The 16,505-nt window shown below is 42.9% G+C and overlaps 1 protein-coding gene across 3 annotated transcripts; it reads right to left on the reverse strand.

The window, feature by feature from the left end:
* Positions 1 to 993: 993 nt before the first annotated feature.
* On the reverse strand, positions 994 to 15,957 carry nsd2 (nuclear receptor binding SET domain protein 2). Of its 3 annotated transcripts, none has more exons than XM_026309209.1 (22): positions 15,784 to 15,957; positions 13,703 to 14,351; positions 12,953 to 13,112; positions 12,618 to 12,781; positions 11,853 to 12,287; positions 11,424 to 11,631; positions 10,875 to 10,978; positions 10,552 to 10,678; positions 10,282 to 10,397; positions 9,887 to 9,976; positions 9,464 to 9,590; positions 9,012 to 9,212; positions 8,444 to 8,623; positions 7,629 to 7,785; positions 7,293 to 7,495; positions 6,910 to 7,013; positions 6,556 to 6,825; positions 6,122 to 6,238; positions 5,698 to 5,839; positions 5,454 to 5,560; positions 5,086 to 5,284; positions 994 to 4,755 (listed from the first exon to the last, which is right to left on the reverse strand). In XM_026309209.1, the coding sequence occupies exons 1-22, from the start codon at positions 15,852 to 15,854 to the stop codon at positions 4,439 to 4,441; spliced, it is 4,248 nt and encodes a 1,415-aa protein (XP_026164994.1). In that variant the 5' UTR covers positions 15,855 to 15,957; the 3' UTR covers positions 994 to 4,438. The 3 variants fall into 3 exon arrangements, with proteins under 3 accessions (XP_026164994.1, XP_026165004.1, XP_026164988.1); XM_026309219.1 differs by having other exon boundaries at positions 10,552 to 10,657; positions 12,618 to 12,784; XM_026309203.1 differs by having other exon boundaries at positions 12,618 to 12,784.
* Between the last annotated feature and the right edge of the window lie 548 nt (positions 15,958 to 16,505).

Genomic DNA, 16,505 nt, shown 5'->3' on the forward strand with positions numbered 1-16,505 from the left:
AAGCTTATACTTAGGGCTGGGTCAGACCCTGAACCATCTCTTAGTTATGCTGCTATAGGCCTAGACTGCCTGAGGACTTCCCATCATGCACTGAGCTCCTCTCTATGATTCGTTTCATCTTCCAGCTGCAACTGAGTGAAATTTTACAGCAGCTGAGAAAAGGAAAGTGAAAAAACATTTCACTTACCTGTAGAGTGGTGGGATCTGGTCTCAGATCAGCTCCTCAGGACCACAGTCAGCTGTGCACCTCCATTTAAAGTAAACAGGACACTCATTTGGACAGAAGATAGGTGGTTTGAGGGAAGGGTCAGGGCAGCTGTCTGTCCAAGTGGAAAAACCCTCCCTCAACAGGGGTGGAGGGCTCAGACATAACCTGTCTTCAATCTACCAGGCGGCTCTTTCATCTGTTCACAGGCAAATAAGGAACAAATCAAATGTTTCCCAGAGGGGACACTCTCTGCAGACAGTTGGTGAAAGGGAGTCACATGAGTCCACCATTAGAGCCTAACGACCCTCACCTGAGCTCACTCCGTTGTTCACCTAATGAGCCCATTCAGACCAGGTGTGAAGTGAAACCAACTCAGGACTGTGGCTCTGACCCGATTTACATAGCTCACCTATGGGTCTAGGGGTGGAGTGAAACCAACCTGGGAGATATACTGGAGGTTCCAGTCCAGCTTTTTTCTCAGACTGAGGAAGCCGCCTGGATGGGTGGTGAAACATTTCCACTTAAAAACTGAAAGTCCAGTTGCCATGACTCAACCTTTAGACCTCCTGGCTCTGTGGAGAACATCTTGTATCGCCCCGGTACCTGTCAAAGTGTCTGGATGAACTAAAAAGTCGACAGGTCGGTGCTTTTAAAGATGTTTTTTGATGGAGCGCGGCTGAGACAAAGACAGAATCTCAGTACGAAGCAACAACAACAACAAGTTTATCTTATGTTTGAATAAAATCGGTCTGATAAAGAATCTCCAGCAGTGCAGACAGTGGATGCACCTTCAAACACTTTTTATTGCATGATTCAACAGACGCTCCATCCTGCATAAAAGTGTTTCGGCACTGCATCAAGAAAAAAAAAAGACAAGAAACTGTATGCTATTTACAATAGATGCATCACTATTACCACTTATACATTATGTACATATTAGTCACTGGTTTGCTATGACAGTAGTTACAGAATGAAACCCCTACACACACATTACACTTCAGCTCTACAGGGAATTACAGTGCTTACAAAAAAAAGAACTGGCTGGACTACATTCACTCAACACAAATTAGGGTTAGGATGAACATCGCTACAGAGAATATCACAAAAATACTCACGGCTGCTGCACCTCATGACCTGCCCCATTCACACACACACACTGTGGGAGAATGACACCTAAAAACAAATACAGGGCCAGTTGCAAAAACAGCCTCGTGTTGTGTCTGAACACGTCAAATCTGGTTTTTGGTAACGTTTAGGACATCGCACAAGAAAAAAAAAAAAAAAAGCAGGTGGCGGCTTCAAGATAAAAAACAAAACAAACAAAACAGCCAAAACATTTGACCTGTTTGAGAGAGATGGTCAGATGATCAGAAACCAAACATCTCCAGATCATTAACTTGTGCCACAAATCAAGACAACCAGCTTTTGTGTTCGTGTCTAACCTTCACCTGAGTCGATGCAGATTTAAGGAGGTGTCAAAGACCCTAGATGGCGTGGCCGTTTTAGGACATTTCAGTCTTGGCACGTTGGCACCGACACTCCTGGTGTAACCTCTAATGACCCATATACACAGTGACTGTATAGGGACAACAAATTTCAGTATTTAGCTCAGATCATAAGGTCTGGCCCCGACTCTTCAGACCTCAACCCATAGTATCCAAAAAAAACAAAAAAACAAAAAAAGAACTGCACATGCATCCCTGTGAGGGGAGATGTGGACTCCAGGGTCACATTAGCAGATTGTACAGTCAAAACCCATTCATGTACAGGTGCAAAAAAACAAAACGCCATGTGAGACAGATGAACCTGACTAATAAGAACAGAGCACCATTCACACCAACAGAAAGCCCAAGGCAGCTACATCTGGTCCCATGAGGATTTTAAAAAAAGCACCTTGTACTGTCAATATGACGCTAGGTCCATCAGGGCTGCAGCTAATTCCTGGGCTACTAAACACCAGTGTGAGAAGGACAAAGTCCTGCAGCCTGTTCAGATGTTATCAAAGTGCTTGTTTTGTCCAACCAGCAGAATGAAACCCAGAGAAACTCACTCATATATCACATTTAACATCATGATCCAGCTGTTTGGTATTTTCCTAAAAACTGTTAAAGACAAATTAACTTTCTCTGTTCTGACATTTTACACTTATCAAGAGCTTTGGCCACGCAGTCCAATCCAACAACATCCTTCGTGAATGTGACTATATTCACGCTGCTGATTCATTTTGGAGGCTGAACTGTCACACTGACAAATGCTCCTATTCAGTTTTTCCACCCCACTTACATCAGTGAGTCTAAAAGATAGAAACATCTGAGTATAACACACAGCATCACAAACCACAGCCTCCAACATGATCCCACAGTTCAAGCAACACAAACTGAACATTGTCACTTTCACAGCACCGCTGGATTACACTGTTTTAGCCTGGTGTTCCTAATAAACTGGCAAACCAAGCGTCTGTACCGACTGTGTGCATAGGGAAGGTCGACCTGTATCGTTGTGATGGAAATCTTAATTTTACAAATTCCAGTCAGCTCTACTGGGACTTTCATCTGAGTTGGAGCTGGACACTGATGCGAAAAACATTTAAGTCAGAATCTGAGTACAGTAAATTCAATACAGCGTGAATATGGAGTATTGACCAGACTCTGACTTAAAACGTCTCTGCAGTTATAAACCTGGGCTCCCTGCGGACACAGTCGAGGCACATATTGACTTTTATATCTCAAAAGACGTGTGAAGAATAAACAGCTCTTTACATTCAAGTTTCTGCTGAGCTTGGAAAACAGGAGAGATGTGAAAGTCCAACAGCACAGAGCTGAGACCAACATGTCCTAAAAGGGCCACCATACTCCACAGTTTCCCCTCCTGTGAAGGTTTGTCAAGTGAGAATCAGAAAGTCACCAAAATCTGAGATACAAGGTGTTTAACAACAAGCAGGATGCAGCTCTGAGACAAAAAACCTCCTGAGGTCTGATTATTATTATTTTTTTTTTTTTTTAAAAAAGCTCAGCTACAGATTTTTGACTCACCAATAAAAAGAGCCAGTGACACAAAGGCCATGAAACTCTATAACAGCATGTGTGTATTTACACAGAAAATCTTTGTACCTCAAATTTTAGATACATCAGTGAAATAAAAAAAAATACAAAAAACAAACAGCACCTTAAGGTTTGGAGTCCAAACTCAACCTGGCAATAAGTTTGAGAATCGCTGTTGTTCCTTCATACATGTGGATTCCTCACCGAGGAGAGAGCACCAGAGACCTATAGACCTCGCAGTAGTGTTTTTAATTCAAGCGGCTGTTTTAAGATTAAAGAGTGCTCTCTGTTTAATACTTTATGTAATCCATCAATTCTGTGCACAGGCAGGTAGATAAACATTTGTAGCGACATCGTTCAGCATCCTGACACAAAAACAAATGTGATTTCAAACCTAAAAAAAATAAAACTGAGCTAAAACAAAATTACAGGTTATAGAATAGCAAACACTGTCTACAGTTAAATGTAACCTCTGGCTACGAAATCAAGGTAAAGAGGTCATCTGAGGCCTATCCCATAGTGTCTTGGTGTTCGATATTACATCAGACATATATATACTATATATAAAAATAAAAACAATCCATTTGGCAACCTGTTCGATGTCTTACACCACACCAGTAATAATTTTGGTCTTAGATATACACATATATAGATATAACTATAAAACTCTGCTCAAGATCATCCATGTTGAGTGAGGGGGTGAAGAAGATTCAAGTTAGCAGACGGCGACACTTCCGTTCGGTTTTATTTCCGGATGGTTCAGTTTCTTTTCTGCAGAAACCAAGTAATTTGTTATTCCAAAAAAGAAAAGAAAGGAAGAAAAAAAAACAAAAACAAAAAAAAAAACAAAACAATGGAACAAAAAAAAAAGGCGGCGGTGGATCGGTGGATCCACTAGCTGAAGCTCCCGACCTGTGCTTTGTGCTTTACCACAGACACTTTGACTCAGTGCAGACGAGTAATAATAAATGGGAAATGTCAAAAAGTAAAAGAGGAAATGTTTGAGTGGCTGAGCAGCTGGAAGCTGTTGCCAAGCATGAGAGAGATGAGCAGCTTTCCCTGATGTTGAAGATGTACAGTGACGTGATTCTTGTGATTTTGAAGACTGTGGGGTTTCTATTTGTTCAAGAACGGTGAAGCGGGTGTCAGTTTAGTCCTGTGTTGTGGCTCTGTGAGGTGAAAGGCCACTTCAGGCCTCTGCTGCTTTCCTCCTGGAGCCCTTCGTTTTAGACTCGGCTCCTTCTGCCTTCCTGGAGCCTTTAGGAGGATGGCCGACCGTGGCGGCAGTAGTGGCGGTCTCTGTGGTCTCTGCGCTGACGTCCTGATCCGGGTCGTTCATTGCATCCGGCTCGTCGTGCTCCAGGCAACACAGCTGTCCAGTGGGAGGCCAGGGACGGAGCGCCCCCTCCTGGTGAGCTTTACAGAAGGAGTTGGGGCACAGTTGGCAAAAAGCCTCCGAGTTTTTCCCACAGATGTCACAGTGATGCCACGGGCAGTCCCAGCGGCCTGCAGGGACAAAACACAGTGTCGTTCCAATCAAGCCGCAGATTACCGTTTATAAATCGTCATGGTTGAGCTCCTTATTTCATCCAGGCCAGAGATATTTCATTTTCTATTGCATTACAAAGAAAAGCTGCAAATCCTCAGAAGCTGAGACCAGTAATTGTTTGGGACCTCTATTCAAAGACTGATGATCAATGAATGTGTAATCAGCCACAGATATCTTGAAACATCACTGGGCAGACAGGAGGTGGCTCAAAAACATCATGAAATTAAAGGCAGTGATTCTTTGCGGTCATGAAAAGGATCGAGTCAGAAAGAAAAGAAGTTTCTTACCGAAGGGTCTCTTGGTGAGGTTCAGGCAGGACAGGTGATAAGCTTTGGTGCAGGTTTTCTTGTCACAGAGCACCAGCTGCCCTCCGTCCCCACAGCGGAAACACTCATCCTCAGACTTCTTCTTCCCTTCACTTTTCCTCCTCTTATACTTCCTCTTTAACCTCTTCCCTTTTGCCTCAGCTGTTTGGCCGTTTGAGTTCTGTGGATGAAAAAAAATGAAAGTCCATCTTTCCAAATCAAGAAAGATACAACGAAAATACCCCTGGATTCATTTACGCTGCATCAAGTTATTCTCGTCTATTTAACGGTGATTCTGGTAACTCGGGAATTTTAATTTTGACAAATCCGAACAAGAACCAGCAGCTTACCTTAGGACGATCACCAAGAAAGCCGCTGCAGTTGGGGGCGCCGCAGCGACAGACCGTCTTCTCATTACCGAGGCAGTCTAGGTTGTAGTTAAAGGTCAGCTCAGTCCCTGTGATGGAAGCCAAATATAGAACCAGTAATGAAAGGGGAATACAAAAGGCAAATGTCCATCTTCTCGGATTCTGTGGTTTTCTTCAAACATGTAAAAGGTAATCCGCCCTCAGCCTTGTGTGAAACTCGCCTCACCTGCTGGGATGTGACAGACGGCGAACAGGCCGACCCGCGTGTCGCCGTTCACCGTCCACTTCTGCGTCTCACAGTTGGGCTGGCAGCTGTGGTTCATGAAGCGAGAGTAGTTTCCCTTTGGCCCCGCGTCAATGATCCGGTCCTTCAACAAAACGACAGCAGGTGTTTGAGTCAGTCATACCTTCTTAGTTTACTTGGTACAATGAAGTGATTTATATCGTTAGTGTGAGGGGAAGACTGGTCTGCTCTTTGTAGTATTGACCACTGTGATGTTACAATTGCCTGTCATGCAACATTCCCAATGCAATACGTCCTGTTGCTTTAGCTCCGAGTGGAAATGGCACTGCGGCCCAGAAACCAGCACCCTGACACACTGCAGAGCAAAAACCTTTCACCACACGCTGCGGAGGCAGAGGGTGCTGACCTTGTCAATGGTGAGCATGTAGAAGTCGGTGATGTTGTTTTCCTGGGCGTACTTGATCCTCGCCCTGCACTCCTCCTCGTCGATCAGCTCTCCGATGTACTCGTTCACAAACTCTCCCTGTTGGAAAAAGCTGTGATCAGAGCAGAGACCAGCGATGCCCAGAGTCAAGCCTATAAAAAGCCTTCACAGCCTCTGGAAGTTCTTATTTTTTACAATATTAAACTAAAACTGGATTTGACATGGGTTTTATTGACTTTGCCTATAATTATAGACAATGTATATTACCTATATCTAATTTTCTACACTTTTTCTATTAACTGATACTGGATTTTTAGTGCTAATAGTAATTACTGAGGGGGAAAAAAGACTGCATTATAAATTCCTGATAGTTAGCAGGACAAATCATCTGGTCTGGCTGGAAACCCTCTCCTCACCTTCTTGATGTCCCGCAGGGAGACCAGGCCCCAGCCTTTGCCCGGCGTCTTGATGATCTTGGTTTCTGGGTAAAGACGTTTGGTGAAGTCCTGGTTACAGCAGCGCTCCCCGCTGGGACACACCTGAGGGTGGCACTCATACTGCAGCATGCGGTTCAGACACTCGGACTCAAACCCACACGGCCTTTCGTCCGTCAGCTTACAGTTACACTTAGGGATCTCAGAAATGTCTGCAGTGTAGACTTGGACCTTACCAAACGGTTTGTTCACCTGAAATGAATAAAAATAATTACACTTTTTTTTTTACTTGTTCTAAGAGGTAAATGAATCATTTATTCATTTAAAGATTCACACCTTGATAAATTTGTATGGGGGTGGTTTTCGGCTGTTCTCTTGCGCTTCCTTGGCCTCTCGTTTCATTTTAATTTCCTTGAATCGAGCTTCAGCCTCCAGCAGAGCTGAGGAAAGGAAACGATATCAAGGCTCATCACATTTCATCTCAACATACAGTGTTAGACAACGCTGCAAAATAAATGTCATATTCTGCTCTATAATCTGGAACAGATCAATTAGAACATGCATCCTTTAAAATGATGATCCAATTTTTTCAAAAATGTATTAAATGCAGGAGTTGGATGCAGTTTGGTTATAATTATCTAATTAATCCTCATGAGTTTTAATGTCAAATTAATCGATGAGTAAAATGTGCAGTTCTATGAGTGGATCCAAATCTGTACCATTCTTAAAAACTTTGCCAATGCCAGTCCTCTGGTGTTTGCTGCCTCTGTCTCCCTCCATGTACGGAAACACTCGGCCCTGGTGAGTCCAGAAATAATCCCTGGAGCCGAAGAAGAAGACGGGAAACTCTCCGATCTCGTGGCGAAGGTGCTGGATGTTGGTGGGGATGTTTCGCGGGTGGTGGATCTCTGCAGGCCACCATCTAAGGACCGGCAAAAGCAGCAAGTGTTATAATACATATTCAGTATCAGACATGACAAAAGGTCTCAAATTTTAGGTAAAATCTGAAAATAAATGAAAACCTTATGGACTTATTGACAAAAGTTTCCCTTCACCTGTATGTCCCCAGTTTGACCCAGATGATGTCCCTGTATCTGGGTTTTTTTCCGGCCCGGCAGTCATTACAGAACCAGCTCCCATCAGGCATAGCAATGTTCAGGCAGTCGGGGTGAAAAGCTGCCGGACACGACTCGCAGCACAGCAACTGTCCTCCTGCAACACAAAAATAAATCCAATTAAACCTGGAAGACATTTTAGACGGGTGTGGTAATTAAAATGTTTAGTTATGAGTCAGCAGCAGTAAAGCTGGAAAGCGAGCGCTACATTGAGAGTTGAGTCATCTGTGGTAAAAGCAACCCAAGCACAGTTGTTTTTGTGTCGTGGATGTGAGGCTGAGTGGATGCCTAAGCAGAGCTGGTTTAGTGGCTCTGAGGCGTTCATGCAAGATTCTACAACGATAGCAAAGCTCTTAGATGAGAAACATGAAAGTTACCAGACATCCAGAAAAGGTTAGCTTCCTCACTGTTCCAGTATCATCTTACATAAACTGAAAAATGAACACCCACAGAAACTTTGAACTGCCTCTACAAAACTGGCTGTGACTTAAGCTGACAACAGATTCTCAGAAACTGCTAGAGCGATGGCAGCAGCAGCCTGGGAAAGTGTGATTAATAGCTCTTCACCTGACCCAGTGCAGCAGGCTGAGCTAAAATGATTTCCTCAACACAAATTAAGGAGATATTAATTATCCACTACACTTCGTCGCTGTGGTAGAATATTTGGAAAATAATGCCAGTTGGTTAATTAGACTAATTATCTCAGTGGCTACTAGTGACTGCACTCTGTTGGTTAGAGAAGAGAAGAGGCAAACCTTTGGAGCAGACGAAGCACCAGCTGACGTTGACATGACTGTGGTGGCTGTAGCCCTTCTTGGCACTGAAGTGGTTGGTGCAGATGATGGCTGAGCTGGTGATCATCTCGCTGCCTGCGGCCACACACAGGTCACCCATGTGGTAGGCAACTGGGCAGCGTAGGCAACGCATTAACCTACCTGCAGCGCAAAGAACAAAACCAGGTTACACAGACGGAAATGATGGAATTTATCAGAACTGTTTTATTTATTTATTCTAACACTGATCTGTTGTGAAATCCTCCTAAGGTCATGAGGTTTGATAGAGATGATGTGTTCCAGTTAATTCACTTTTTATATTTCAGTTAATTAAAATGATTAGTTGACTAAAATTTTTCCTTCTCATACAGAAACCACCAAATATTTCCATCATCTGGTCTGAAGTTCAGCATGCCGGAAACAAAGAGCTTTTATGTAATGCCTACACACTGATAGAAAAGGTAGATCTGAAACTGCACCACCTAACAACTTTGACCCAAAAGAACATCAACATTAAAAAGAAGTGAGGGAAGCTGCTGCAGATCCTCACCCTTGGTGGATTTGTGCTTGGTGCGGCAGCCATAGTGGCAACTCAGGCAGGTGTGGAGCGGGCAGCGGAAGCCCTTGTTATCGAACACAGTGAGGGGGTTGAGGCGGACACACGACTCGTGGTAAAACTTGCCGCAGTGTGGGACGTGGCAGCGACGCACTTCGACATCCGACTGCTTACATATGAAACAGGAGTGAATTCCTGAGAAACAGGAAGGGAAAAAAAATGAATACATCTACATCTTACATAATTCATATTATTGTAAAGTGAATAAAAACACTGTGGCTGTAACAGCTGGGCAGATAAACCAAAACAAAATAAGCCATTTTAGATTATGAAACATAATTTCACTGGCTAAATTATAAATAGATTAGTGGAAAAGAAAAATAAGATTCATTCATAACAAAAGTAAATATCAGCTGAGAATAAAAGAAACTACTCAGATGGCTCACCTGTACTACACTCCTGACACAGCAGCTTGTGGTCAGGTTTGAAGGTCAGACCAAGACACTGGAGGTGAAACATCCCACAACACTGACCTTCACAGGAAACCAGGTCCTCCCCTGCCTGTTCGCACATCTGCAGGAATGAACACACACACACACACACACACACAGATCAAAACATATGCAGAGTCTGTGTATGCTCTAAGAACAAAAGATCAGACAACGGCATGGAAAACTGCAGCTAATAAAAAGAACAAAATGTGAAAAGCTGCAATAGAGACTGGTGTCAGCTGCCATGTTTCTATAGAGTACATAGAACACTGCACCCCTGAATGTTCGTATTTAGAAACAAAGCAGCAATAAATATCCTACATTTAAATATAGTTTGTTGCTTTAAATTGAGGACAAACTCTGAAAAGACAGACCAACCTGGCACACACACTCTTTCTTCCGTTCGCCCTTCTTTATCCCATCTAAACTGTCACTCGGAGAATCAGGACGTCCTTCACTCCCTGAGCCCTGCAGCAAATGATGCGAATGAACTTTGAATAAGACTGTGAGAATCAATAACACTTCCACAGCCATGCATCTGTGCAAAATAATCAATGGAAGGGTGTTTGTTTCCTTCAGACATGGGTGAGGAAGGAAAGTAATTACAAGTGCCAAAGTAGTTCTGCTATCAAGTGGGAAATACGCAAGAGACTAAAGCTTCCCAGTTTGCTATGGTTTAATTGAAAAAATATGAGATGTTTCAAATATGATGCTGAAAGACGACTAAGCATCTGTAGTTTAAAGGAACACCACCTGGGGCTATTCCCTCTCACCTCAGGATCAGGACACGGGGAGGACCGCCTCTTCTTTGCCTTGGCAGGCGTGGTCTGGTTCTCTCCATTCTGTTTTCGTTTCCTCCTGCGCTTTGGTTTTTCTGTATCTTGGTCATCTGTCAATAATCAGTTTGGACTATAAGTACCAAGTACTGCAGGGCCACAGTAAAGCAGCTGACACTGAAGCCACAAAACAAATATGAGGTGTGGAGAAAAAAAAAAAAAGGCCACAATTTGAGGTTGGTCATTACAAAGTGATAGGGTTGTTACCATTAGGAGGCTCTTTTGACTTTTTCTGTTGACGCTTGATTTCTTTTATATCTTTGTCAGTTTTCTTACTTCTCCTCTTCTTGTCCGTCTCTTCTGTAGACGGGGCCTGGGAAGATAAAATCTTGCTCTGTGTGAAAGTGATAAATCATTCAAAATGTGCACAATGTCAATTTGGGCATCAAAGTGTTTCTGATGTTTAGTATCTAAAGATGATTTTTACTGTATTAATTCTGTCATTTAACAGCAAAAATCTCCAGTGAGATCTTTAATAATTATTACTCTACAACAATCTGATGTGGCTTCACTCCCGATAGAAAACACACCTGGTTTTCAGCATCTTTGCTCATCTTGCGTCTCTTTTTAGGCTGCTCATCCTTGTCTGCCGCAGTTAGCTGCCTCTTTAAGGTCTTCTTTCGTTCCCTTTTGACTGAAGACAAAAAAAAAAAGTTTAACAGATGAATCATCTTAATCTGGTTTTGAATTAAACTATTTTATATGGCGGTATTGATTGCCAAAATTGTTTTTGGTGGCTTTATGAGAAGCAGAAGGATTGACCAGAAAGCTTTTACCCACTGTGTGACACCTCTGTAACCAGGCTGAAGAAAACATACAAGATATATAAATATACAAATGGTCAAACTCAGCTTTAAGGAGAACTGGCTCAGTTTCCACAGCCAGGAGGGGGAATTGCCACATTAAGTGATAAGATCCACAATAATCCAACCATTTCACTACTTTTCAAGCCACATAAATCAATTAAAAGCAGGAGATACCACAGCTGTGGTACACACATAACAGCACTTCTAGATTTAAACAACCCTGGACTAATAACTAATGTTGATCTGCTGCACGGGTTTCAACTTTCAACCAACCTGGAACTGAAACTGGATCTGAAATATCAACTGTCGAGGACACCAGATTTGACTTTTTTCCCTTAACAGACTCAGAATTGTTGTCCATTGCACATTTCTTCCTTCTCCTCACCGTCTTGGTGGGAGACTGAACCTGTTTGGGTCTTCTCTTTTTCTTCTGAGGTATGACTGATTCAACTTGAATATCTAGGAAAGAAGTGGTGGGACCCTGCAAAGACAACAATTAATTGTATTTAATGATTATACCCAAAGTTAAATGTTTGATCGTGATATTATTAAAATTGCAATTACAAAAAAAATTATCTGCAAAATTTCTAAACATTACATGACATTTAGCAAGAGTCTGATCAAAGTTTAAGTGGTTCACCTGGGCTTCTCTATTATGGGAATTTGCTCATAACAGAACTAAATTTTATGACAAGTCCTAACCTGTGAGGCTGGCTGTGAATGAAGAAATTCTTTGGAAGAAACTGTGTTCAATTTCTTTTTCAAGAAATTATTTAGATAGCCTTTTCCCATCTTCTGCCACTCTGCTGTTTTGAGTTTTGTTGTAGGTGCTTTTGTCTTTTTCCCTGTTGAAGTGCTGTCTTCAGACTGGGCGGTCGCTGTGGGGTCGTCAGCATGCCCCACCAGCAGGGAAGGTGGAGCTGGGCTGAGTCGTAACTCTGTTTTCCTGTTCATCTCATCGCTCTGTTTCGGCTTCAGCTTCTCCATGATGTGGGGGTTCAGATGAGGCCCGTCATCATCATACATAAATGCAAAGTTCGCAAGGCGCTCATCCAGCGACATGCTGTAGGCCTCCTTAGCCTGAATGACACCCATGTTCCACTGTACCTGCAGTTTACGGGGTACAGAAGGAGTTGTCTGTAGGGTAAACAGGAGAAAGTAGTCAGGTTAAATGACAAGTTACAGAATACCATTCAGCAATGATGAACCAGGGAATGCATGTTGCTATTAATTAACTACACAAATTAATATATTGTAAATATTATTCCTGTAATGTTTGTTGGTGATGAGAAAACAGGATAAACCGCAGCTCTTCATAATGGGCATCAGGTTTACAGGAAAAACGCTGAAAAATCTTGTAAGGTGTCGCTGGTTTCTATATTCTGGTATGTACAAGTTAAACCAAACTACTAATACAGATGGGGAAAAATGTACAGAAGCATCACAAAGGAGAAAGAGCCGATTTACCTTTTTGTGTATGATGCGGGAGACTGGCTGTTTGCTGCCCTGGCTAAGCTCCTGGTATTGATTCTCCCCAGTGAAGGACACCATGTTCTTCTCAGAGATATAGCCTCTCTCTGGAGCATCTCCAAAATACTGCACATGGTAAAGGAGGCCCGACCTGCTGTTGGCTGCTAAAAAAGAAAACAAAAACTCAGGTGTAAAGATTTTAAAAGTGAAAACCTGTCCCCTATATTAGCACAGACATTATATGTATTCAAATAACACTGTTGCTCCAACCTCTAACTCTATAATCTATCATTTGAAGTCAAAATGCAGGAGGCTGTGAGTGAGTGTATCACCTTTCTGTTTAAAGTGTTTGGTGAATTCCGGGTCTAAGGTCACCATGCATGGCCACCAGGGGTATCCTGATACCTTTGTCCAAACCAAATCACCAACAGAGAAATGGACCAGCAAAGGGGTCTCTTCAACTTTCTCTATCAACTCAGGAATGAGGTCGGGCTGGAGAAAAGAAAGAAGAAACACTTTATAAAGACATAAAAATAACTGAATCAAGTTTCAGCACCTTACCCTCCAAACATCAATTAAAGTAATTATTACATAAGCATCACCACCAGTATTTTACACCCCCTAAAAACTATACACATACATTACAGCAACCTGTGTGCAACAGCCCATTTGAGTTCAAAGAATTGCAAAGCTTCGATTTTCTGCATTTTCTAAGCTTAAGTGGAAAACTTTCTCACTTTAGCATTAATTTCCCCAAAATACACGATCAAATATTTGAAAGTCAACAGAGCTAACTGACTTTATATTAACATTAGTCAACATTCACTGTGTATTCAGCTGTCACTAGGTGGTCTTGGTACCATTTAGTCACATTTATATGTATGGTGCTTTTACCTGAACACCATCTGACAGGATAACTCTAATACAATGTTGTGTTAATGTCTGTTTTTGATCCAGTATTTAAGTAATATAGCTAAACAATATATGGTATTATAGCACAGCGTCATAGTGTCACATGCAGAAATGTATAGCATTAAAATATTCATCCATTGTTTCTGAAAAAACTGAAGTAAAAGCAAAACCTCATGAACTGCTCCAGGTCCATCTACAGCATTTGTCTGGTCATTTGGCTCCACAGGGGTTGCAGTGGAACTGAGGTGTGGTTTATGAGGTTTCCCCTTCCTTTTCTTCACGTCCTGTCTCTTCTCAGGTCCAGTACCATCAATGGCTGTGGCTAAACTGGTCCCATTAGCTGAGGCTAAACTGGTGCCATTGGCACAGCATGGCTCAAACAGCGGCTGACTGACCACCTGGGGTATCGTCACCTTCAGTTCAGGTTCAGCATGAGGAGTGCAGTTGTGCTGAAGGGTGCCATTTGTAGTAGGGGCTTCAGCACACTTCAGCATAGGTGGCTCTGGAGTACAAAGCTTGGGCAGTGTGTCTTGGTCCTCATTCAGCATACGAGAGGTGAGGTCTTTGAGCCTCTCATGGCTGTGGTTGTTATGACTGTGGCCAGCCATTTTCTGAAGGACACCGTCTTGTAGTGTGGCGGCCAGCTGGGCAGCAGCTTTGTCCATTAGCAGAGAAGGGTCACTGCTCATGTCCCCCCGACCTTTCCTTACACTGAGGGACTCTGGGGGCTGCTTCATGCTGATCGGGTTGGCTGGTTCAGGCATCGAAGGCAGTGAACTACCTTTGCTGTCCATCCCATCTAACCCCCCTCCAGGCTCGCTGAGGTACAGGACAGGGAGCACACAGACACAGAAACTTCTCAACAAAGGCTCAATAGGAAAACAACAAGCAATCCATTTTTGGTGCTCTTCACTCTGTCAATTTGTAAAATGGCATTCTGGGAAATAAATCCTATGAGCATAACGTTAAACATTTCGCAAAATTACATTAGATTGCTCCCGCAGAGCATGAACAGAGATTAGAGGCCTCAGATGAAAAAAAAAATGCACCTGTCGTGCAATTTTCTTGACGCCTCATTTTTTATGTTTTTCTGGACCAACATCGCCCTGACATAGTAAAACAATACTAATGCACCAAATAAAGTCACACCTACATGGTGATAAGAAATAACACAAACGGGGTCAAGTAAAACCCATGCACACGAACAAAAAACAAAAAAAAACAATGGGCGGGCAGAAAACCTCTTACCGCGACAAATTTAACTTGGCTATCTCCTGGAAAAGGACTAGCTAGCTGCTAGCTGCAGCCCGTGGAAAAGCGGGATGGAGGAGGCTGTCTGCGGGCTGCACCGCATGCAGCCAATGCCCAATGAGTGGGTGGCTTAGCTGTGCCGCGTAACCTCCGCATCCCCGGCTAGAAAAGCCGCGGAAATGGCAGCAGCTGACAAGCCAGCGTAGCGCAATTGGACTGCGAATAATTGCTGGAATTAAATGTATCCCACGTCAGTTAAAAGCTAGTGGTTTGCGTTAGAAAGAAACGTTAATTAGATTAGTTGTGGTATTACAGCATGACGGCTTCGTCTAGTTAATGTTACAGCAATATTAGCGTTTGTAACCAGACGCTCTAACTAGCTTATTACGTTAAAGCCCTGTGTTAACGTTAATCACAAACTTTAGCCAGTGGTCTTATCATCATGTCATGCACGAAACGGGTTCTTACTATAATCAGAACCGTGAACTCCCACTTTCATGGATCCCAGCCACGGACAATCGTTTTCCCAATAGCGTTCAACCGCATCTCTGTCATAGCTACAGTCAGCCATTACGCCGCATTCCAGCAAATAGACAAAGCCGCCAACTAACAGCTAGCTAAATGCAATACACTAGCTTAGCTATTGTGCCCGTTTAACGCCAAAACGTGTGGAAAAAACAAACAGGAACATAGCTGGACGAGTGTGGTAGATTGTTTATATTGTTGTGCTACTGCTTCACCGATATATTCTGTTCGTAGGCGCCATGACAGCTCGTTCAAAAAAAAAAGAAGCTAACGTGCTAGCCAAAGCTAACCACCGCACCATTGAAGTCAAGCCAACTGCACATTTAACGTTAGCATAGCCAGCTAGCTCGCTAGTTAGCAGGTCCTCTCTTGCTAGCATGGAGAGTCGGCCCGAACAAGTGTACTCCCCAAAACCCTTACCGGCTAATATACCCGGTGTTGACAACACCATGAAAGACCGTTTATTTGCAGTTACCTGTTTGATCTCCTCTCGGTGGTTAAAGGGAAAAAATGCCCGTATTCATCCTGTAAAAGGAAGGGTTTCATTCAAGGCGAACCAAAAGCTTGCGGGAAACTCAAACTCTCCGGCCAACCAGCGCGAAAAATACTCACTTCCGATTGGTCGGGAGCGGAGAGAGGCTGCAACCGGTGCTTTCAAAAAACCAACCGTAGGAAGCAGCTGACCCCGGAGTCTCATGTGCTCACACTCACGATATGTAACGCTACGTGCTTATTTGTTTCTCGGCAATAACAATGTAAACGCACCGTAAGTGCCACGTCATCTAACGTTTGGGTGCAGACTTTGCATCGCCATTGCAGTCCCTTTGGCTCTATGTCGAAAGAAAGAGGATATGAGTAAAGATAAAATATGACTGTGTTGTCAACAATATCTCCACCTAAACAGGCCACAAAGGGAGGATACTAAATTTGACAAAACCGCTACCGCTAGGTTGCATAACGTCATTACAATCTTTCTCACCTTAATATTATTTAGACGTATTTATTAGGGATGCACCCTAATACATTATAAGAATCATTGGTCTAACCTTAGGTGAGATCTAGCCCTGCATTTATATTTTAATTCAGCCTAATGTCCATGGCTGAACTAAACTCTTAAACTCTACTAAACTCTGCCCTAATTTATTTACATTTTTATAAATAAAAAAAATTATTTGTGTTTTTGCTGTCAAGCAGATG

Source organism: Mastacembelus armatus, chromosome 22 (genome assembly GCF_900324485.2).
Source record: "Mastacembelus armatus chromosome 22, fMasArm1.2, whole genome shotgun sequence".
In the NCBI taxonomy this organism is placed as follows: Eukaryota; Metazoa; Chordata; class Actinopteri; order Synbranchiformes; family Mastacembelidae; genus Mastacembelus; species Mastacembelus armatus.

What these genes read in the sequence shown, in the direction of transcription:
- nsd2 (XM_026309203.1), bottom strand. Translation starts at nt 15,854, where the DNA reads ATGAAACCCTTCCTTTTACAGGATGAATACGGGCATTTTTTCCCTTTA. An exon ending in GTGCTTCGTCTGCTCCAAAG is followed by an intron (nt 7,786 to 8,443) that starts GTTTGCCTCTTC and finishes TTTGTGTTGCAG; the next exon opens with GAGGACAGTTGCTGTGCTGC. An exon ending in CGTCTGTCACATCCCAGCAG is followed by an intron (nt 5,561 to 5,697) that starts GTGAGGCGAGTT and finishes CTTCCATCACAG; the next exon opens with GGACTGAGCTGACCTTTAAC.